The sequence below is a fragment of the Onychostoma macrolepis genome, chromosome 06 (assembly GCF_012432095.1).
Source record: "Onychostoma macrolepis isolate SWU-2019 chromosome 06, ASM1243209v1, whole genome shotgun sequence".
Classification (NCBI taxonomy): Eukaryota; Metazoa; Chordata; class Actinopteri; order Cypriniformes; family Cyprinidae; genus Onychostoma; species Onychostoma macrolepis.
The window spans coordinates 14,148,840-14,168,330 of NC_081160.1; the positions used below are offsets into that span (position 1 = coordinate 14,148,840).

Consider the following 19,491-nt stretch of genomic DNA (forward strand, 5'->3'; position numbering starts at 1 on the left):
CTCATTCGAGTTATTCTCCGTGATTGCGTGCAACGATTGAATATCATTTACTGTGAACAAGAACGGGAGGTTAATCACAATAAAAATAATGCAAAAATAAACAATATAATATTAAAAATAAAATTTAAATTATATAAGTCTGAATATTCCTCTGGCAGTAACTTGAGCTGCGTGCTCTTCAGTAATCTGACAGTCGCGTCGCTCAGATAGGCTAATGTTACACATTAAAATGAAGGATGACATGATACATGGTATGGAATCGGTATAAATACGCAGTTTTAACATTGTCGTTTATTTCGTCAGTGTTCAACTGAACTAAATCTTTAATTTTCTTCACAAAACTGGCGTCTGTCCATTGACAATAAAGCAGGCGGAAATTCCTTTACGCTACTAATCAGAGCCGGATGTGACGACACGCGGACTGTGATAAAGGCCTATTTGGCTTGCTACCGAGGCAGATAACATGGCTAATTAACTAGCTAACGTCAACTAGTTTCCTCTCTCACGTTACTTCACAGAGCGGGGAATATCAGACTAAAGTACTACGTTTCTGCGATTTAGTACAATAATTACATTTAGCTGGTATCACGTCTATACTTTTAAGCCTCCTGCCATTGTTTACATCTGTTCAAAATCACGACATTTAAAAAAACCAAACTTTACCGCTGTTAATAGTGTTGTACGGAGAGAGACTGTGTGTGTGTGTGTGTGTGTGAGTGTGTGTCTGTAACACACTCGCGATCTCTCTCTCCTTCTGTGTATGTGCACACATCCTCGTACATCACCGCTCCAAACTTAATCCGGGAAAGGTGAACATTCCTGCATTGGACTAAAAGATGAATGTGTATAAAGTGAGCGTGCCTCCAAAAACCTTTTTGAGCTGCAGGTTTAATGACTGCTGCTTAATTTTTATTTATTTACAGAAATTGTGTTTTGATTATGGTTTTGATTATTGAGTAGCAAGTTTAGGCTCACTTTAAGTGACTGCATTTTTATTTATTTTTTTCATTTATAAGGATTTCTTTTTCTTTTTTTTACAGAAAATAATTTATTTATTTTCTGATTGTTGTTGAGCTGCAGGTTTAGGCTCACTTAAGTGACTGCACTTAATTTAATTAAGAAGAATTAAATTATTTATTTATCTATTTAGATTTGACATGTTTACTGTTCCAAAATGTTCTATATGTTTCTTAAAAATAAAATATATTGTGTTCAGTGGGAAAAAATGTTTTTTTTTTACCCAGACATTTAAAAATAACATATTTTAGAGCTGTAAACGCAATACCGTGACACCGTGAAATTTTTATCTACGGTTATCATACCATGAGCATCTCATACCGGCCCATGCCTAGTCAGATGTGAGCAAAAAATCTGATTTTTTTGTGCCAGTGTAAAGCTAGCTTTACAGTACCGCTAGAGCTATAGAAAGCAGACTGCTCCGTACGCTTTCCAATCACTCTCGCGGATGTCAAACACTGATGTATCCGCGCCGCTTCTAATCGAAAACATCTAGTGCTGCAGGCTTCTTGGCTCACTGACATTGATGAGATTAACCCCTTAGATATCGAAATTTGGTATCAAACGACGAGACGTTTTTTGATACTCTATGGTATCGAGGCAATTCGGTCAGTGCCTAAAAAGTATCGAACTCGATATCAAGCCCTAGCTATGCCTATGTCCTTTGCAGAGATCTCACAACACTCACCTGTCTGTTGTTCAAGTTTTGCATGGACAGGCCAGAGGAGACCCCACCCAATCCGTGGCTCGAGAGGCTGCTATTGGCCAGTGGGAGCTTGAGGCCAGGAGAAGGCATAAACGGTGAGGTTGAAGCATCATCTGACAGCCTACCGTCCTGAGAGACCAGAAAATGTTGCAAAAACTAGTTGTAAAATGTACCTAGATCAAATTTCTCTCTACTCCAGTCCAGAAAATTCCTTGGGCTTTTTCCAAAAAACCCCCCCCAAAAAAAACCTATACCTTGTCCAGGAAGGGGGCACGATCCAGTGAGGGGTCTTTGGAGAGGTTTGTGGGTCGGCACAGTATGGGCTTATTCATTCCATTACTGTAGTCTGACATGCCCATCCCCCGTTTGTCCAGTTCAGTTTTCTTCTCCAACAAAGCACCTGAGGAAAGCCAAGTACATAATCAGTGTTCTAGACCAAGAATCATATGACTCACAGCATGTCTGTCTGCTGTTATGGGTAAACTTCAAAGTGTACTACATACTCATGGCCTGATCCAGATTCATATTGTTACTCTTTAGAGCTTCTTCTGCAGGATCCTTCTGTATCAGGTAAAAGAAAAATAATTGCTATGCTAAAAATATTTATTTTACATATGTTGTTAATGACTTAAGCATCGAGTCTTTAACATACTGGAAAACCCATATCTGTAAGCTGCTTGATAAGTCTGGTCATAATCCAAACATCATCCTGCTTGTTGGAGATCTTGCCCTGTAATGAACAAACAATAGCAATATCACATATTATATATATATATATATATATATATATATATATATATATATATATATATATATATATATGTCTGTTGTTTCTTAACCACACAGTAAGTATGTGACATGACATTACACAACAGAGCACACATGGCTTAAAATGGCTTACCCTTTGTGGGCCCTTCTTGGATTGACCCCAGGAGTTACAAGAGGAGTCTTGGGATGTAGGACTGTTCCACATGTCACCATCATCAGCATCCCATTGGCCAGTGTTCATGCCAATCTCTTCCCCTCCTGATCCCCAGCCATCTTGCATAGATTTGGGACCTGGCAAAACACCAATGGACAAGACTGCTCATAATCAAGGGTGTAACCAGCATATACATTTTAATTTAAAGCCTGACCGATTTTTTGCTTTGCCGATTTTATCGGCTGATATGAGACTGTCGCAGATATATTTGCATTGGCGTATATCCCACAGATATACATTTTTTTACAGAACATATAACGCAGATAAAATGCTTGTAAATGGTGTAATTACTTAGTTTGTCCAGCAGAGAGTGCTCCATTGTTTGTTACTGGCGACCCAGTAGTGACACCAGTCAACTTTTTCAACCGTAATTTTACAAAGCTACGAGAATACTTTTTTTGAGAATACTTTTCAAAGCAAAAACAAACACTCTCCTTCGATCCATGAACGTTTCTCTCAGTTAATGTGCGTGATCTCACAGTCTGAAGCGTCTGTCATAGCAAATCAACACATACTGTTGTGAATAATTAAGCGAAGCGTCTACTCATTGGCTAAGAACACGAGTCTCATGAATAATTTAATAGATATCGTCGCGTCATTGATGTACTATTGTCCATTGCCATGTCACAAATTGTGACGTCAACACGATGTAGATTTTAAACCCGGAAGATGAAAATAGCGCAAAAAAGATTAAAATTAACCAGTTTTCTCCAACAGTTAAAATGATCGGATGCTAACATTGTCTTCTATGATGTGCAACACAAACACCACTGCTAAAATCTCAGAAAAAGTAGTCTGGGGTTTCATGACCCTTTAAATGCTCTAGCATGAAGATAAATATGGCAGATTGTGTGCGGCTCACTCAGGGCAGTGTCTCGGCAGTGTCCATCAGAAGTCATAGGTGGGGCTTGTAAAATGTGAGGTCATATTTTACGGACTCTGTGATTAGCTTGCTCAGAGACACTGGTTATAATTTATGAGGATTAAAAAAAGGAGCAGTTAAACAATACATTTCAGTTTGGCAAGATGTTCAGGAAAAGTCCAACTAGTAAAATCCGTACAGGCTTATGTAAAAATAACACGTTAACTAATGTAGGTAAAACTAAATTACAGAAATGATCTCCGCTGAATAAAGCTGCGTCAGATTGTGCTGTTCTTCTGAGGTAAATTCCGGCTTATTCCTCATAGCAGGTCTTCTTTCAAAAACAATGAAAATTAGCCTTAAAAATTAGACAGTTTTCCCAAATACTGCCCCGTTATGTCACTGGTTGGATAAACAGATAGCGCTGCCTCAAACCCACGCCACTGGTTGAATCAGTGTTTGCTTGTAAGGATGTTCAAGCAATTTTTTTTTTTAAATGCCAGAGAGCCACAGAATTTATATTTTATAATACAAATAACTTCAAGTTGTCTCAGCATGTAACATGGTATAACATGAATTATTTAGCAGAAAAAATACAAACTTCAAATTTACAGTGAGGTAACGCAATCAGTACTTGATTTATTCAACCACCAGAGGTCAGTGTAGTTTAACTTTATCATCAAATGGCAACAAAATGGAATATGAAATACATATTTGAATACAGCACATTTAAGTATCAACAATGTCTTAGTTTCCAAACTTCTATTATAGTGAATGCTTTAATATGAAAAGGTTTCTTTATTTCATTACCTTCCTGACAGGAGCCTGATCCAGCAGGTGCATTTCCTCTGCCATAAGGTCCACTGGAGTCATGGCCACCTTCACCCCATCCCCCACAGCCCCTCGAGGACTGGCCCCAAGCTGAAGTTCCATTGTCCACAGAAGAGTTAGAATTGGCTGGCTCGCCCCATGAAGAGGGTTCTGAGTTTGGCTGTACATTAGGGAGCTCTCCCCAGCCTGGTAATTAAAATACAGAAAGTAAAATGGGGTTTTTATGTCCAAATAATCAATAAATTATCAAAATTGTATCAATGATCAAAATAATTGTCTTATTTGTTTTGTATAATACAAAAGAAGCTTAACAGATTAAATGCACTACATCAAATAAAGTCATCAAATTATTACTAACTGAAAATTTGTAGCACAAACAGACACTAATGATACACTGTAATAGAGAAATAAAGATATTATGGGTCAAGCTCTCAGGAATATGGACAAATCCGACTTTAAATTTCAATATTAAAAAAAATATATCCCACAGTGTTGCCAGAGTTGGACAAAAAAAAAAACTTGCTAATGATAACAGGACATCTAGGGTCATATGACGCAGCAGTCATAGGCATTTAATTCCTGGCTCAAACCTGAACCAGCTGGCAGGGGAGGGGCAGCAGAACACACACTTAGGCATCTTAACTGGTGGATGTTTTTTTTTTTTTTTACAGTGGACAGAGATGGCACTAACCTTGACTTTGAACAATCTCAGCATATTGACTAATGTTTGCCAGATGTACAGAGAAATAAAATTAGCTAAAATTAAGAGAAAAATATATGCATTCTCTTACCTGGGTTCACCACGGGCATTCTGTTAAGAGGAGATTCACCTTGATTGGGTGATCCATTATTGTTGCTACCACTGACATGGTTCTGAGTGGGAGCTTGGCTATGGTGTTGGTGTTGGTGAGGCTTGCTATTGTTGTTTGGCCCAGTGAAGCTATTACTGTTGCCACTGTTGCTGGTTCCTGGATTATTTTGGGAGTTATTCCTGTCCCACATGTTTACACTCTTGCTGTAAGCACTGGGGTCACCCCAGGTGGAGGTCCCATCATCAATTTCCATTTTGCGTCGAATAGAAGAAGGAGAGGGTTCTTCCCAGCCTGTGGCCTCATCTCCCGGCTCCTGTCGCACTCCTGATGCCCAGCCAGAGTTGCTCTGTTTCACAGAATTTGGGCCGCCCCATGATCCTATGCCTCCAGCTCCACCGTTGCCACACGTGGATTCCTGAAGTTTTCCACTCCAACCTTGGGCTGAACCATTGGAATGTTGAGCATCACCCCAATTACCACTCTGTGCTGGTGCTGCTTTACCCCATCCTCTCTGGGTTTCTTTCCAGTTTCTGTTGTCAGGGTCCCAAGAGGAACTTCCAGAGCCATTCTTTCGCATTTCTGAAGGGTCACCCCACTCTCCACTATTCCCACTGCCACTACTTCCCCAGCCAGAGGAAGTTTTGGTTCCATCACCCCAACCTTGTGTTTTCTTCTGAGAAGTACCATCATCCCAGCTAGGGGACTTTTCCTCAGCCCAGGATTGGCCATTACAGCCATTGGTATTGGGACCTTCAGAAACAGGATCACCCCAGCCACATTGGGATCCATTGGGAACCTTTTTATTTGCAGAAGGTTCCCCCCATCCACTGTTAGGCTGAGAAGAGGCTGAGACTGATCCTCCCCAGCCTGCGTTTGGTACGGCTCTGCAAGATCCCTCACTTTTGCTTGTCTCCATTCTAGGAGGTACATTGAGGTTGGGACTAGCACATCCAGGAGGAGGTGGTGCAGGTCCAACTGAAGGTGTGTTGGAGGAAGACCCCCAGACCTCAGTCCCTGGACCATTCTTTTTGTCTGGACTTTCTTCCATTTCCCAAATAGTGTGTTGGCGAACTGGAGTCTGTCCCCAGCCTGTGTTGCAGAGGACACGTGGGTCCAAGTCCTGCCTCGGGAGCAAAGGGGCTAAATCATCACTTGAAGACCTCTCTCTTCTTTTTGGGTGGCCCTCACTACTGTCCCTGCTGCCCTCACTTGCTGGAGTATCAGGGCCCCAGGAACTCATATGTTCCTGGGAAGGACCATCATTTACATCCCATCCTGTACCTTCAGTGCTTGGTTGTTTGCTCCATTCACCCCAGCCGCCACCACTGCTAGCTCCTCCCTGCCCCCAAGAGGAGACGCCTGCAGAATCCCAGCCTGAGTCCTTTGATTCTCCATTTTTGGCATCGCCGTTGCCCCAGAAGGCAGTTCCATCTTCGCTGGCAGGTTCAGTAGGTGACTGACTGAGGTTTCCTCTCCAGCTGTTCACTGGACTCATTGGCTCTGGTTTAGTGTTATTTGGTCCATCAGTTTTAAGGTTAGGAGGTTTCATGTTGAAAGATACATTTGTGGGTGACTGATGCTGTTCTGGAACATCCGGGTTGCCCCATGCACAGTCCCCTACAAGGTTTCCATTGACACAACCAATGCTACCATTTCCATTGGTGCCATGAGGTGGTGCCACACCTCCTTGGCCACACATACTGAGCGAAAGTGGATTTGAGCAAACCATGCTACTAGGGCCTGACCCTACTCCAGGACCCTCATGTCCAAGTGCTGGCCAAGCAGCAGGGTTGGCACTGGGGTTTAGGTTCAGATTAGAGGCACCCCAGTTGGACTGTCCTCTACTGCCCATGGACAAGTTAATCTTGCCCTCTGAGACCCAGCCCCTGGTAGGGCCACTTTGACTAGAGACCATACTAGAAGAGACATTAATGCTGGCTTTGCTGATTGGGTAATGACCCTGCTGGCTAGCTCCTGTAGCCATAATAGTGCTGCTACTGTTGCTGACAACCTCTGATGTGCGTTCAGTGTTCAAGGTGCATTCTGGTGTCTGGTGGCTCTTGCCGTATGTATTGGAAGTCCAAGTGTCAGTGTCGTTACAGTTAATAATCACTTTATCCCGGTTGCTGCTGTTGCTTTTGCTGACTGGGATATTCCAAAGACAATTTTCATGCTGGGCTCCCAGTCCACTTTGATGAGGAAGTCCTGTAAACAAATACACAGGGTGGATTTTATTATAGCAAAAAGAGATAAAAATATACATGACACCATTTATCTTCAAATAAAACCAAGGGACATTATTTTTTATTTTCATTTTAGCATCTCCATCACTAAAAGGGAAGCTGAGGTGGAACAGTGTTCATTTACTGGAATGAAACCAAGATAAGCCCGTCATTCATCATTCCTCACAAAAATTAAGCTTCACCAACATGTTCCACGGATACTCAAGAGGATGCATACTAAACCAATATGTACACGTTTCTCTCTCTCTCACACACACACACACACACACACACACACACACACACACACACACAGCTTTACCTCTTTCCAGCTATAATCAATCATGAGCCAGCAGGTAATCGATGGTGTGTAAATTATGGTAGAGAGCAGAAAGAGGGTATTGATCTACAATGCAAAACAACATGCACTCTTCACAACCACTGAGAGTGTTCCTTAGAAACAGTACGCACATGTATTATCCACCCCCTTAAAGGGGCATGTGGCAGCTATATGATTCACTGCATAAATCAAATACAGTGCCCATGACTAACCTAACGTTTAGTTAATAACATGTTTAACGTGTTTTATCCATTTCCTTGGTGAGTGTCTTCTTAAGCAACCAGTGTATTCTTTGTAAATAAATTTGCTCATTAACTAGAATGAGACTAAGACTTTAAAAATAATGCCAGCTCAAATAGATGTGGGGTTTATGATATTGCCTGGCCACAATACTGCCCAGTGCCTCATAATGCAGTTCTTCCATCTATAAACTTATCCCCTCATTTTGCACAGCCTTATCACACAGGCTATGGTGCATTTCAACATCAACCATGCAACCACTGCTTAATTTTGCATTATCAACAAATTAACAATTGAGCTGAAATGTCATTAGATTGACTTGGCACCACTGGGACAACTGCAACATTTGAATAATCTGACATCTTAAGTGTAGAGTTTTCATACTAACAGAATAAGCCTTTCACCAAACGCTGATATGTTTGCTGAACAACAAGTCAAAAATAGAGATTCTGACAACAAATAAACCAAATGTTACTTTTTTTTCTTTTTGATGGAGCTCAGACAATCCAGCGACTTATTTTCCTGTAGCCAGCCGCTCTCAGGGACGCCATTTTATCAGAGCTGAAATGCAGCCAAGAGAACAAGTCTGCTGTCTACAAGTCTGTCTCTCTCACTTTCATTCCCTTTTTCACTTTCTCCTCACACACCCTCCTCTGCTTGCTCTCGCTATTAGTCACATTCTCTCCCTACAGAGAGAAAGCAAGAGAAAAAAGGCTGCATGATAAATTAATCACACATAAAAGGCAGAGGCTTTTTCCCTTCACCTTATTACTTGAGCATCCTGGACAAAACAAAACAAAACAGAAGACAAAGGAAGTGGGAGTTTATATACCTAGAAAGTGGCTCCACATTACTAGCCTCAAAAAAAGTGAGATAAAAATGTTGTGACCATGCAGCTACTGTCTAAGAGTCTTTATGCAGCATGCTGCGCTGCCTGTAGTATCTCTATCTTAAATAGAACATTAATGTGCTGAACAATTATTTGTGTTTCTGTTTTTCATCCTGGTGAATGCCCAGAAAGTTTCCAAACTTTGGAAAATAACAGCAGATCCAAAAGAAAAGAAAAAAACTGAGATGTTTACCTACCAATTTTGATTTTCTTAAAACATTTGCTTTAATACATTTACAATTACAGCTTTCCAGTGCCAGACTTTCTCTAGCCAAAGTCTCAGTGACGTAAAAGACTGTGCTTTTGTCTGAAAATAACTTCCTTTCATACTAATTCTGTTCTTTGGATCAAAGGCCTCACTTCTTCCCAAGAGCGGAATGGCAAACATGTTTTAAAAGCTCATCAGTCATGTTTTCCACTTGTCCGTCAGATCACAGTGTTCTTTTAGAAGGGCGCTGAGAGAAAGAAGAAAGAAATAGACTGAGTGACAGAAAGAAAAAGAAAGAGAAAGAGAAAGAGAGAGAGAGACCCAGACGGGTATCAGCTGGGGAGACACTGTGCTAATGAAGCCACAGAGGGGGCTGGCATGTGAGACAGGGACTACCTCTAGTTTAGACATGTATGAGATCATATCTGTAACATAACTCAAGCACCACCCTGCTAATTTAGCATGTCCATGCTTTTATACCTCTCAATGATGCCTGTTCTATAACAAAACTAATCAAATCTAACTGCATAACTATAGCATACAGCACTTATATTGACAAATACCACAATCGTGATTTGAACTGTTAAATTATATATATTTAACATTTCATATTTCTGTTGCTTTAAATATCTTAAAACTAAAGAACAAAAAGGTATTAAAATCACAATGAAAAAGCTCAAAACGTGTTCTGCTACCAAGAACTGGAACTCTTTCAGCTGACCCAAAAGAGGAGAGAACTCAGTTTTCTTTGTATTCACACTGCACATTGACTTGAAAGTGGACTTAGATCCTTTTTTGTGTTCGCTTTAGTTGTAATATTGTCTCCATCTACTTTCCAAGCACAGATTTGTTTATTTATTTATTATTAACATGCTGTGCTTTTGTTTGCACAGTACAACCCTCTCTGGAAGGACATCTTTGACAGTTGAGATCTTTTTTGAGTGTCCAGTTACGACATTTACATTTATGCATTTAGCAGATGCTCTTATCTAAAGCATACATTGTACTCTAGGTATACATTTGATCAGTTCTTGCTTTCCCTGGGAATCAAGCCCATGACCTTGCCATTTCTAGCACCATGCTCTGTTTGAGCTACAGGAAGGCTGCATTTGTCAATTAAGATGCAGAGTAAAAATGGCCAAACTTAAAAACCCATAGAAAGACAACTGACTGTCTTTGAATGCAGCAATATATCTTATGTAAATGCTCCACAGAAATGTGTCTGATCAGGGTCAGGTAAAAACAAAACCACATAGGGCTTCTCTAAGACTGATTTATTTACTAATTATTATTAAAGGGAAACAACTTAAATCAATTATTAAAAAATGTAGTTCTGCACATCCCAAAATTAAACCATAGGTTTTGCAGTTCAAAAGGCAATTTCACAATTTCAAATAAACTTGTTTTCTGCTTAACTTGGATATTTGATGGTGTTTGAATCCCAGAAGCATACACATTTAAAATATTAATTAGCAGAAAATCAAATGCATATGAAACAGTGAAGACAATAATGATTTAGGAGTTGACAAAGCCATTAGGAGCCATGAAACAGCTGGTGAGCCCCTGTTCCCAGGGATTCCCCTCTGTCCAAGCTCTGCTCTTCCACCTGCCATTAAACCAGATTGGAGTGAAACGCAAACACTCTCAGTCATCAAGCAGAGGGATGTAGGGGAGGGGCCCAGTAAACAATAATTGCAGAAAACACTAGAGACAGAGTCCCTCAACAATGCCGCTCCCATGACCTCGGGCTTAGAACGAGATTTAAGAGGTCAACGGCAGGCTTTGTTAGGGCGTAGCAGGGTGGGGGACACAATCCCACCCTCGGTCTTTAAATCATAGCCACTCTACACTTCTACATCCCAGCTGGGCCATGAGGAGGAATACAATCTCTCTATCAAGACACCAAATGATAAAAAATACCACAATTCATCTCCATTCACAGACCTGACATTGGTCAAGTGAAAAGCTTGTCAAAATAAATATCTTAGTCTCTCCTTCAAAAACTGAACATGATTCTCACCCGTGTGCCGTTTGCTGGTGGGCGTCTCGGGAGGGGAGATGACCCCGGACTGAGTGCAAGCAGAGGTCGGGTTCAGAGCGCCTGTAGGTAAAGGTTGACCCCTCTTCAGTAGCTGCCTCTGTTCCTGCTGTCGAAAGCGTGGAGGAACCTCTCTGGGCACATATCGGGGACTGGACTGCTGTAATGGAGGTAACTGCTGTTGTAGGGAATTACAAGGGCTACGCTTGCCATTGCTGGTGGTGGCAGCAGAGGGTACAGGCAGGTTCAGGGTCAGAATGGGGCTTGAAGGGATGCTGGGATTGGGTTTAACAGAGTCTGGCACTGCAAGAGAAGTGGAAATTTAAAGACAAAATTTTTAATTTAGATAAATCAAGTAATAGAAATAAGTGGCAATATATCAAATTACAATAACATGCCAATCATCTTATTTATAGTATTTGTTAAATTTCTTAAGCTGCACCACAGAAGGTTTTTTGTTGTTGTTGTTGTTTTTGTTAAAAATGAGCAAAATGTAAGTACTGAATGAGTACATATAAAAAAAAAATATATATATAAAAAAAATCAGGTTATAAAAATTCACATTTTGGCATTATCCTAATTCCCTGTGCCTAATTTATTTATTTACATTTTGAGCTGTCAAGTCAGATTTCAAATTTTGTGCCTATGTCATCCAATTTTGTTTATGTCACATCCATGTGAACAGAATTCAGTCTGACTACAATATAGCATGTGTGGATGCAGCTTGTTGTTACAACAAGTAGTATTGTTTCAACTAGTCAGCTAGCTAGCATCTAACATTTCCAGTTCTGAACAGCAACCCTGGTTGACCTTTTGGGGAATCACTCATTCAAAACAAAAAGAATGCTTGAACTCCAGAGAGTTAAAAGGGGAAAGCAACAGAGCCTGTATCAAAAAAAAACAAACAAACAAACAAAAAAAGGATCCGACCCACAACATCAGAAATGATTCTTAATTACTCAGATCACATGCCTTCTCATATGTGTTTTGCTGGAAATGTTTTTTTTTTGTTGTTTTTTTTTGGTCTAAATTAGCTTTGATGTGGTGATCATATATGAAAATCTTGACATTAGCTTTCCTTGGCATATTCTTGAGAATTCATGAAAGAAACATCAACGTCTGATTCATGAACGAGTCATTCTGATGATCATTTCAAAGAAGCATTTGATCAACTTTGCAAATGTTCTAAATAATTTGCTGACGAAACAGACTGATCCAGTACTTAATATTAACTGACCAATTCAATGTTCCAGTTACACTGGTTAATTGACTGGAAAGGAAGATCATCATTAAATAACTGTTTAAATTAAATTTTTGTTTGTCACACAGATCTATTGAATGGCATCGGAACTTCTGGAATCTAGCACTCACATTTATTGCACTTTTGTTTCCTTTTGAAGCTTGAAAAGTTCAAATCAGTACATGATTCAAACTTTCTTTAACTTCTTCAAAGTCTAAATGGCAAAAACCTACATAGAAAATATATTATTTTAAATAAATAAACAAACATCTGTAAATGGATTGTGCATATTCAGACAGAGATCTCCTCACCAGTGTTCACGATGAATGCTGTAGAGGAAGAGGAGGATGTGGCAATCCTTGACATTTGACCACAAAACACTCAAAGAAAAAAAAAAAAACTGTCAAAGCTCTATTGTGCTGTGCATCTCATTACTGCACAGAAAACATTTGGAAAAGCTGCATGCTGCAGTGACTAAAGACTAGCAACAATATCAAGTCCCTTTGCTAGCCTAAGCTTAATTTTCACGATTTCCAGGGAATTCTGGGTAAACACTACACAGGAAGGCCATCTGGGGCAAGGTTCTTTGAGAAGTTTACACACAATGCTCAGGAGAAAAGAACAGGATTAACATCAGCCTCAAGCACTGAGCAGCTCTGGGCAGAGTTACTGTAACTCATCCAAGGATTTGGGTTAAAGATAGACACAGTTCGAAGAAAAGCTTCATGCCAAGATGAGCCATTTATAACAGCCTGAATGGCAGATTTGCCTTAGGAAATAAAATGATCTGGAAATTCACACAATGGCAAAAATAAAACACGATCAAACTGCCTCATGCAGATCTCTGCACATTTAAAAAATGAAAGCCTCGAGTTTGTGTCTAGCGAGTGGGAACAGGAGATACTTGCTAACCAAGCAAAGAACTCTTAATGTTTTCCAGTTGTGAATTGAATACAGAGATCCCCTGGAGTCATTTAAAAACAGAGAGTTGCTCAGAGCTGCTGGCCGCTGGCTGAAGATGGTGACGCACATCTATGATTACATTCTGCTCAGCGTGCCTATCCATCAACCATGCTTCCAACCAATCAGGATGCAGAGCAGTCTTGCCTGTCTCTTTCTCTCCTGTGCCCTTCTCCTTCACACATTTCCCCTCCTCCTCTACCCTTTCCCTCTCTCCGTTCTCTCCTCCATCCCCCACTGCCTGTTCGACTCGTTCATTGTCCCTATTGTTCAAAATGCTTGTGAATTCATTACAGGAAGCAGATGGACACTGGGACCATGAGATCTTCACATTGGCAATCTCAGACAGGCAATTTGCTGTGGGGCCTCTCTCATTCCATCTCTTCCTGTCTGCTTCAATCTTGTGTTCCATCTACAGCTCCATCTCTCTCTCTCTCAAAATCACACATAAGTAAGCACATAAGTATGGCTCTTAATCCCAGAATAAATCTACCACCACTTCTCTTTAAAGTGTTCAGAAGCTGGAGATGAAACGGAATCTTTAATAAATGTATTACTGTATATGTCTGATGTGTTAGGGGTGGGAATCATCAGGGACACTGGCAGAAAAATATTATATCGGTATTAGGGTCATGAAATAATGGTGTTTTTTATATTAACAATTGTTTGCATGTGTTTCCTTCTTTTATTGTCACAACAGTAACAGTCTGGCTGCAGTTGACCCCGCTAATTTCCCTCTAGTTTCCCTCTATAGGCCTTTATCACAGTCCGCGTGTCGTCACATCCGGCTCCGATTAGTAGCGTAAAGGAATTTCCGCCTGCTTTATTGTCAATGGACAGACGCCAGTTTTGTGAAGAAAATTAAACTAATTTAGTTCAGTTGAACATTGACGAAATAAACGACAATGTTAAAACTGCGTATTTATACCGATTCCATACCATGTATCATGTCATCCTTCATTTTAATGTGTAACATTAGCCTATCTGAGCGACGCGACCATAGACATAATATACGTATATTATGTCTATGGACGCGACTGTCAGATTACTGAAGAGCATGCAGCTCAAGTTACTGCCAGAGGAATACTCAGACTTATATAATTTTAATTTTATTTTTAATATTATATTGTTTATTTTTGCATTATATTTATTGTGATTAACCTCCAGTTCTTGTTCACAGTAAATGATATTCAATCGTTGCACGCAATCACGGAGAATAACTCGAATGAGATGAAACTTATTTTTAATTTATCGTCTATGGGCTGGAAATGTTTCTTTATTTGAACAACTTCAATTTGATGCGATTATAGAGGATTGCATCAAAAATGATATAAATAATAATTTAATCCTTCTATACAGTCTTTAGTCATAATGTTTTAAGCTTTGGCTAATTCTAATGCTTATTAATGTGATATATTGTTTGTATAGTTTTCTCGCTGTTCTGTAATGAAATAAGGTGATCAGACAGTGAAGAATTGCCTATACGCATACAGTATGCCTCGCGCGCTCCTGTTTAAGTCACGAAATATGCATCGGGATATCGTGACAACATATTCCATCGTTTCATAATACTCAATCAATTATTGTAAACTGAGATTGGTGTCATTAGAAGACGTATATATGTGCTGAATTCTACATAAATAATCCACAACAATGCCGTGCTATGGGCACAGCCATTGATAGAGGCTGCAGCGGAAGTTCTTTTACGCTACTATTTGAATCTTCCGCTTTTCGAATGCGGAAGTGTGATAAAGGCCGAAAACGGGACCACATCACTCCAATTTTACGCTCTCTTCACTGGTTGCCTGTGCGCTACAGAATTGATTTTAAAATATTATTTATAGTGTACAAATCTTTAAACTGTATGGCCCCATCTTACCTCTCTGACCTTTTGATTGAACATTTTTCTAGTAGATCACTTCGGTCTTCCAATCAGAGACTGTTGTTCATGCCTAGGTCTAAGTATAAGTGTAGAGGTGACCGTGCATTCTCAGTAGTTGCCCCCAGACTCTGGAATAAATTACCTGTCACAATTAGACTTGCTCCCTCTGTATCTGCTTTTAAGTTTACCTTAAAAACGTATCTGTTTGCTAAGGCCTATAATGTGTATTAATACTTTCTTGCCCTACTTTTTATTGTTTTATTGTATGTTGTGTATTTTATTTTTCTCTATTTTTCTTTTGCTGTAAAGTACATTGGACAACCATGGGTTGTAATTAATAGTGCTATATAAATAAATTTGACATTGACATTACCCAGAATTCCATCTATCAGTTTAATAAATATGAAAAGATCCTTGACTCTCTCAATAACTCTTTTCTTCCCGTAAATATTAGTGAATTATGTACACATTCTATATACCCCATATCTAAATACAAATTCCATTTGCATTTGTCTTGGGATGATATTCGTTTAACGATGCAAAAAGAAAATGAGAAATTCTCAAAGGCGCACAGGCGTGAACTGCTGACAAAGCACATTAGAGTCAGTGCAGAGGATGAGAGATGGTTCTTTATAACAATACATTTATCAAAAATACACTTTGGGCAGCAATTGAATCATTCTACTTAGTTTTGAGCCTGAAATTAAACCAAGGTTCAAACTTTTCCACCAAAATGGTGCCGTGTTTTATAACAAGTTTCCAATGCAGAAAATTTTGTTGATAATGGAAAGCAAGGAAAGCAGTTTTTAATTCAGTCATTCATCGATATGGATCGATACATCGATACGATGTCTGACGATACAAGGCATCGATACCATGCGTAAAATATAGATATCTGTAGTATAAATAGGCACCTTTATTTTGGCACTGTCCACATTTTCACACAATGTCCATATGCATTACCGCCAACACGTGCGTTCTCGTTCAAACTCACGTATCAGGACTCGATATAAGGACTGCCCGAAGGCACAAGGCGAGCATAAAAGACGCTCAGGATTGTTGGCGGAATAGTCGAGCGCTGTGTGAGAAGTTTTCTGCACACACATCTGAAGCGCACGCACACAGACAGCCACGTCTACACCACACGAATACTAAATTGAGCTCTCTTCCGCTTTTTTGTGCATGGATGAATAAATATAGACAAAATTACATCAAAATGCACGTTTTGGCGAATATCCTAGTAAACACAGTCGGTTAGGCATATGTCTTAACGTAAACAGTTGAGAAAGAAAACGCACGTATATCAGTAGCCTATATTAAATCCGTGCTTTCGTTCTTAAAGTGAAAGCGAACTAGTAATAAATCTAATGCTGTCGAAGAAAAATACAAGTGCTCACTGCTCCTGACTAAATAACCTTTGTGACATCAAAAATGATTAATTTATATTTAATTTATACAGTGAAGACTATGCAGTTATTTTACATTTGATTATTAGGCTACGTAGCGTATCTGAAAATTTATTTTAGACTGAGCTGAAAAACCTGAAAAGCACTGTTTATTGAACTTGTGTCTTTGTTCTATTGTATTTATTTTCTGCTATTGCTTGTAATTTGGTTATCTGTAGAAAAGATTTTTAGCACTGAGCCCATAGTAGCAGCCAGAATTGTTTTTCCAATTGTTTATTTTCTTAATTATTAAAGTGTAGGCCTATTTTTTTTATATTGTTATGAATGTCCCAATTGAGGTACAGGATGTAAAAATTTCAGATAAATGTTCATGTTATATATTTTGGTTGCATTTGTGAGTTAAAATAGCATTTAAATAGGTATATAATATCATAATATCAATATATATATCGATGTACTCCTGTATCGAAACGAATCGTAATCGTATCGTATAATTTTTTGAGGTATCAGAAAATATACGCTGTATCGCTGGGTGAGAGAATCGATATCGTATTGTATCGTGATGAACCATACGATTTACACCCCTAGTTACTGTTTTCTGTTTTAGAGCATCATTTTTTTTCATGGAAATACACTATATTGCCAAAAGTATTGGGTCACCCCCTTCTAATGAACAGGTTTGACTACTTTAGTAATTTCCATGAGTACAAATCTGAGCCAAAAACTGAGCCAAAAACTCTTTACCAAACACCAATGACTTGTACATACACTATGTGGACAAACGTATTGGGACACCCCATTCTTTAGAACAGAAAAAGGCACTTCCAAAACTGTGGCAACAAAGATGGAAACATAATTCATGTATTTAAAAATTGTATTTCCATCTCTGTTGCAACAGTTTTGGAAGTGTCTAAAATGACTGTACCCATATTTACAAGTCATTGGAGTTTGGTAAAGAGTTTTTGGCTCAAGATTTGTATTTAAAGTCACACCAGAGGTATTCAGCTTGGATTAGGACTTGGCTTTCTGCAGACCAGTCAAGTTCTTCCACACTGACTAAATCAATCATTTCTTTTTGAACCTTGCCTTATACACAGAGGCATCGTCATGTTAGACTAGAAAAGGGTCCTGTCCAAACCGTTGCTTTAAAATTAGAAGCACACAATTCCCTAGAATATCATTATATGCTTAAACATTAAGATTTGTACTCATGGAAATGACTAAAGTAGTCAAACCTGTTCATTAGAAGAAGGGGGTGACCCAATACTTTTGGCAATATAGTGTATCTAAAAGGTTTCAAGAGTGGACACAGTTGGTAGAATAGGGGATTGAGACTACTAATGCACCAAAATGATTTTTTTTTTTCTTTTTAAAGAAACACCAATTGAACTTTTCAGTTAGCTGAAAATAAACATTAGGGTAATTAAATTTGGGTAATTTGGTAATTGAACTTGCAACGCCGTTTAGGGTGTCACATGTTGTCAGGTGACAAATTAAACCAGTAGTAGTAAAATTCTTCAGCAACAATGCCATTAAGCAAGGTTTTAACATCAAAATACACAAAGGAGGACGTTTCTCTCTTTTCTTCACTGAAATTCTATGGCAAGTCAATCTGCCTTTTTGAGTAAAGAAAAATGTAATACATAAGATATTTCTGCCTTTCAGTCTATAGTATTTGGAGAACCAGGGGAACACAATTTCACATAGCTTTAATTAAATTGACCTGTCAATTCTGGCATAAATCTGGTTCACTTTGTAGCTTATTATGGCTTAGAACTACCCACTTAAAACAGGAAGTTGACTGGCTGATTGACATTTAAAGCAACTAACCACAGCTATTTTGTAAAAATGTCACTGCAAAGCATTGTTCAAAGATGTTAAAAATAAAGTTAAAGCACATTACTTATACACAGAAACTAAAGAGCATTTTTGACATTTTCCTTTTATTGTATATTTTTCAAATTTATATTATGTATTTATTTACATTATATATTACTATATATATATCTTAATATTCTCAATTCCAAAATATAAAATCCAAAAGCTGACATGGACTCTTGAGAATGATGAAAATGAGCTTGGTGTTTGTTAATTTGCATAATCATACAGTCACTTCTGGATCAGGAGTTTGAATTCACTCTGACAAGTTCTAATGGACATTTGTACACTGTACAACTGTGACGGCATTGACAGTTGCCCCTGCAACGTAGCAATGTCGATATGCATGGCAGTACAGTTAAATAATATGATAAATGAAGGCCTTTAAACTGATTAATGTGTTCCAGAATAAATCAACATAACAGAATCTAAACTTTCATGATTAATTTGAGTATTTACAAATGTCACAATTGAAGACCCTCCTTCCTTTCTGTTCAGGCAAATTAGCCGCTAATTAGACTGCATTCCATGAAAATCAGTCTCATGGTGAGTGTTGACGTAATTAATTGGATGAGAAATTGCAAATTAATTGCATCAAGAATCGCAGTTTATCAAGCAGAGGAGTGATGCTGTTATCATTTGCGACACTGTAATATTCTGCTACAAACGGGAAATCACTGTGAACCTCAGAGAACGTGCAATGCAAAAAGAAAAAAAAATTGTCATGCATTTAATTTTTCCATTACCCATTAAAAAGTCAACTGACTGCAGGAAATTTCCAACCCAGCAGGGCATAATTGGGGCAGAAAATGCCTCTGTCTTTATTGTGGCCTTGCTGTGCCGCACTAAGAAATTGGTGACCTTTGCAAAAAGCGTCATTTACACAGTAAATGATTTTGCATGTTATGAGGAGATGTACCTTTTTAAACAAGTCTGAATGTTCAAAAGCACAGGCATAGCTTAAACATGCTTGCTGCT

At 38.9% G+C, this 19,491-nt stretch overlaps 1 protein-coding gene across 4 annotated transcripts in view; it reads right to left on the reverse strand.

Moving 5' to 3' along the window:
- Nucleotides 1-19,491, reverse strand: part of tnrc6c2 (trinucleotide repeat containing adaptor 6C2) — a 63,446-nt gene that overhangs the window by 22,581 nt on the left and 21,374 nt on the right. For 2 of the 4 annotated variants that reach the window (XM_058777857.1, XM_058777858.1), the window contains 9 exons: nt 12,699-12,767; nt 11,130-11,450; nt 5,190-7,415; nt 4,378-4,584; nt 2,625-2,782; nt 2,376-2,453; nt 2,227-2,284; nt 1,978-2,123; nt 1,706-1,852 (listed from right to left, as the gene is read on the reverse strand). In XM_058777857.1, coding sequence (XP_058633840.1) covers nt 1,706-1,852; nt 1,978-2,123; nt 2,227-2,284; nt 2,376-2,453; nt 2,625-2,782; nt 4,378-4,584; nt 5,190-7,415; nt 11,130-11,450; nt 12,699-12,767 — 3,410 coding nt within the window. The remainder of the gene's footprint in view (nt 1-1,705; nt 1,853-1,977; nt 2,124-2,226; nt 2,285-2,375; nt 2,454-2,624; nt 2,783-4,377; nt 4,585-5,189; nt 7,416-11,129; nt 11,451-12,698; nt 12,768-19,491) is intronic. The other 2 variants (XM_058777859.1, XM_058777860.1) reach the window with 2 other exon arrangements.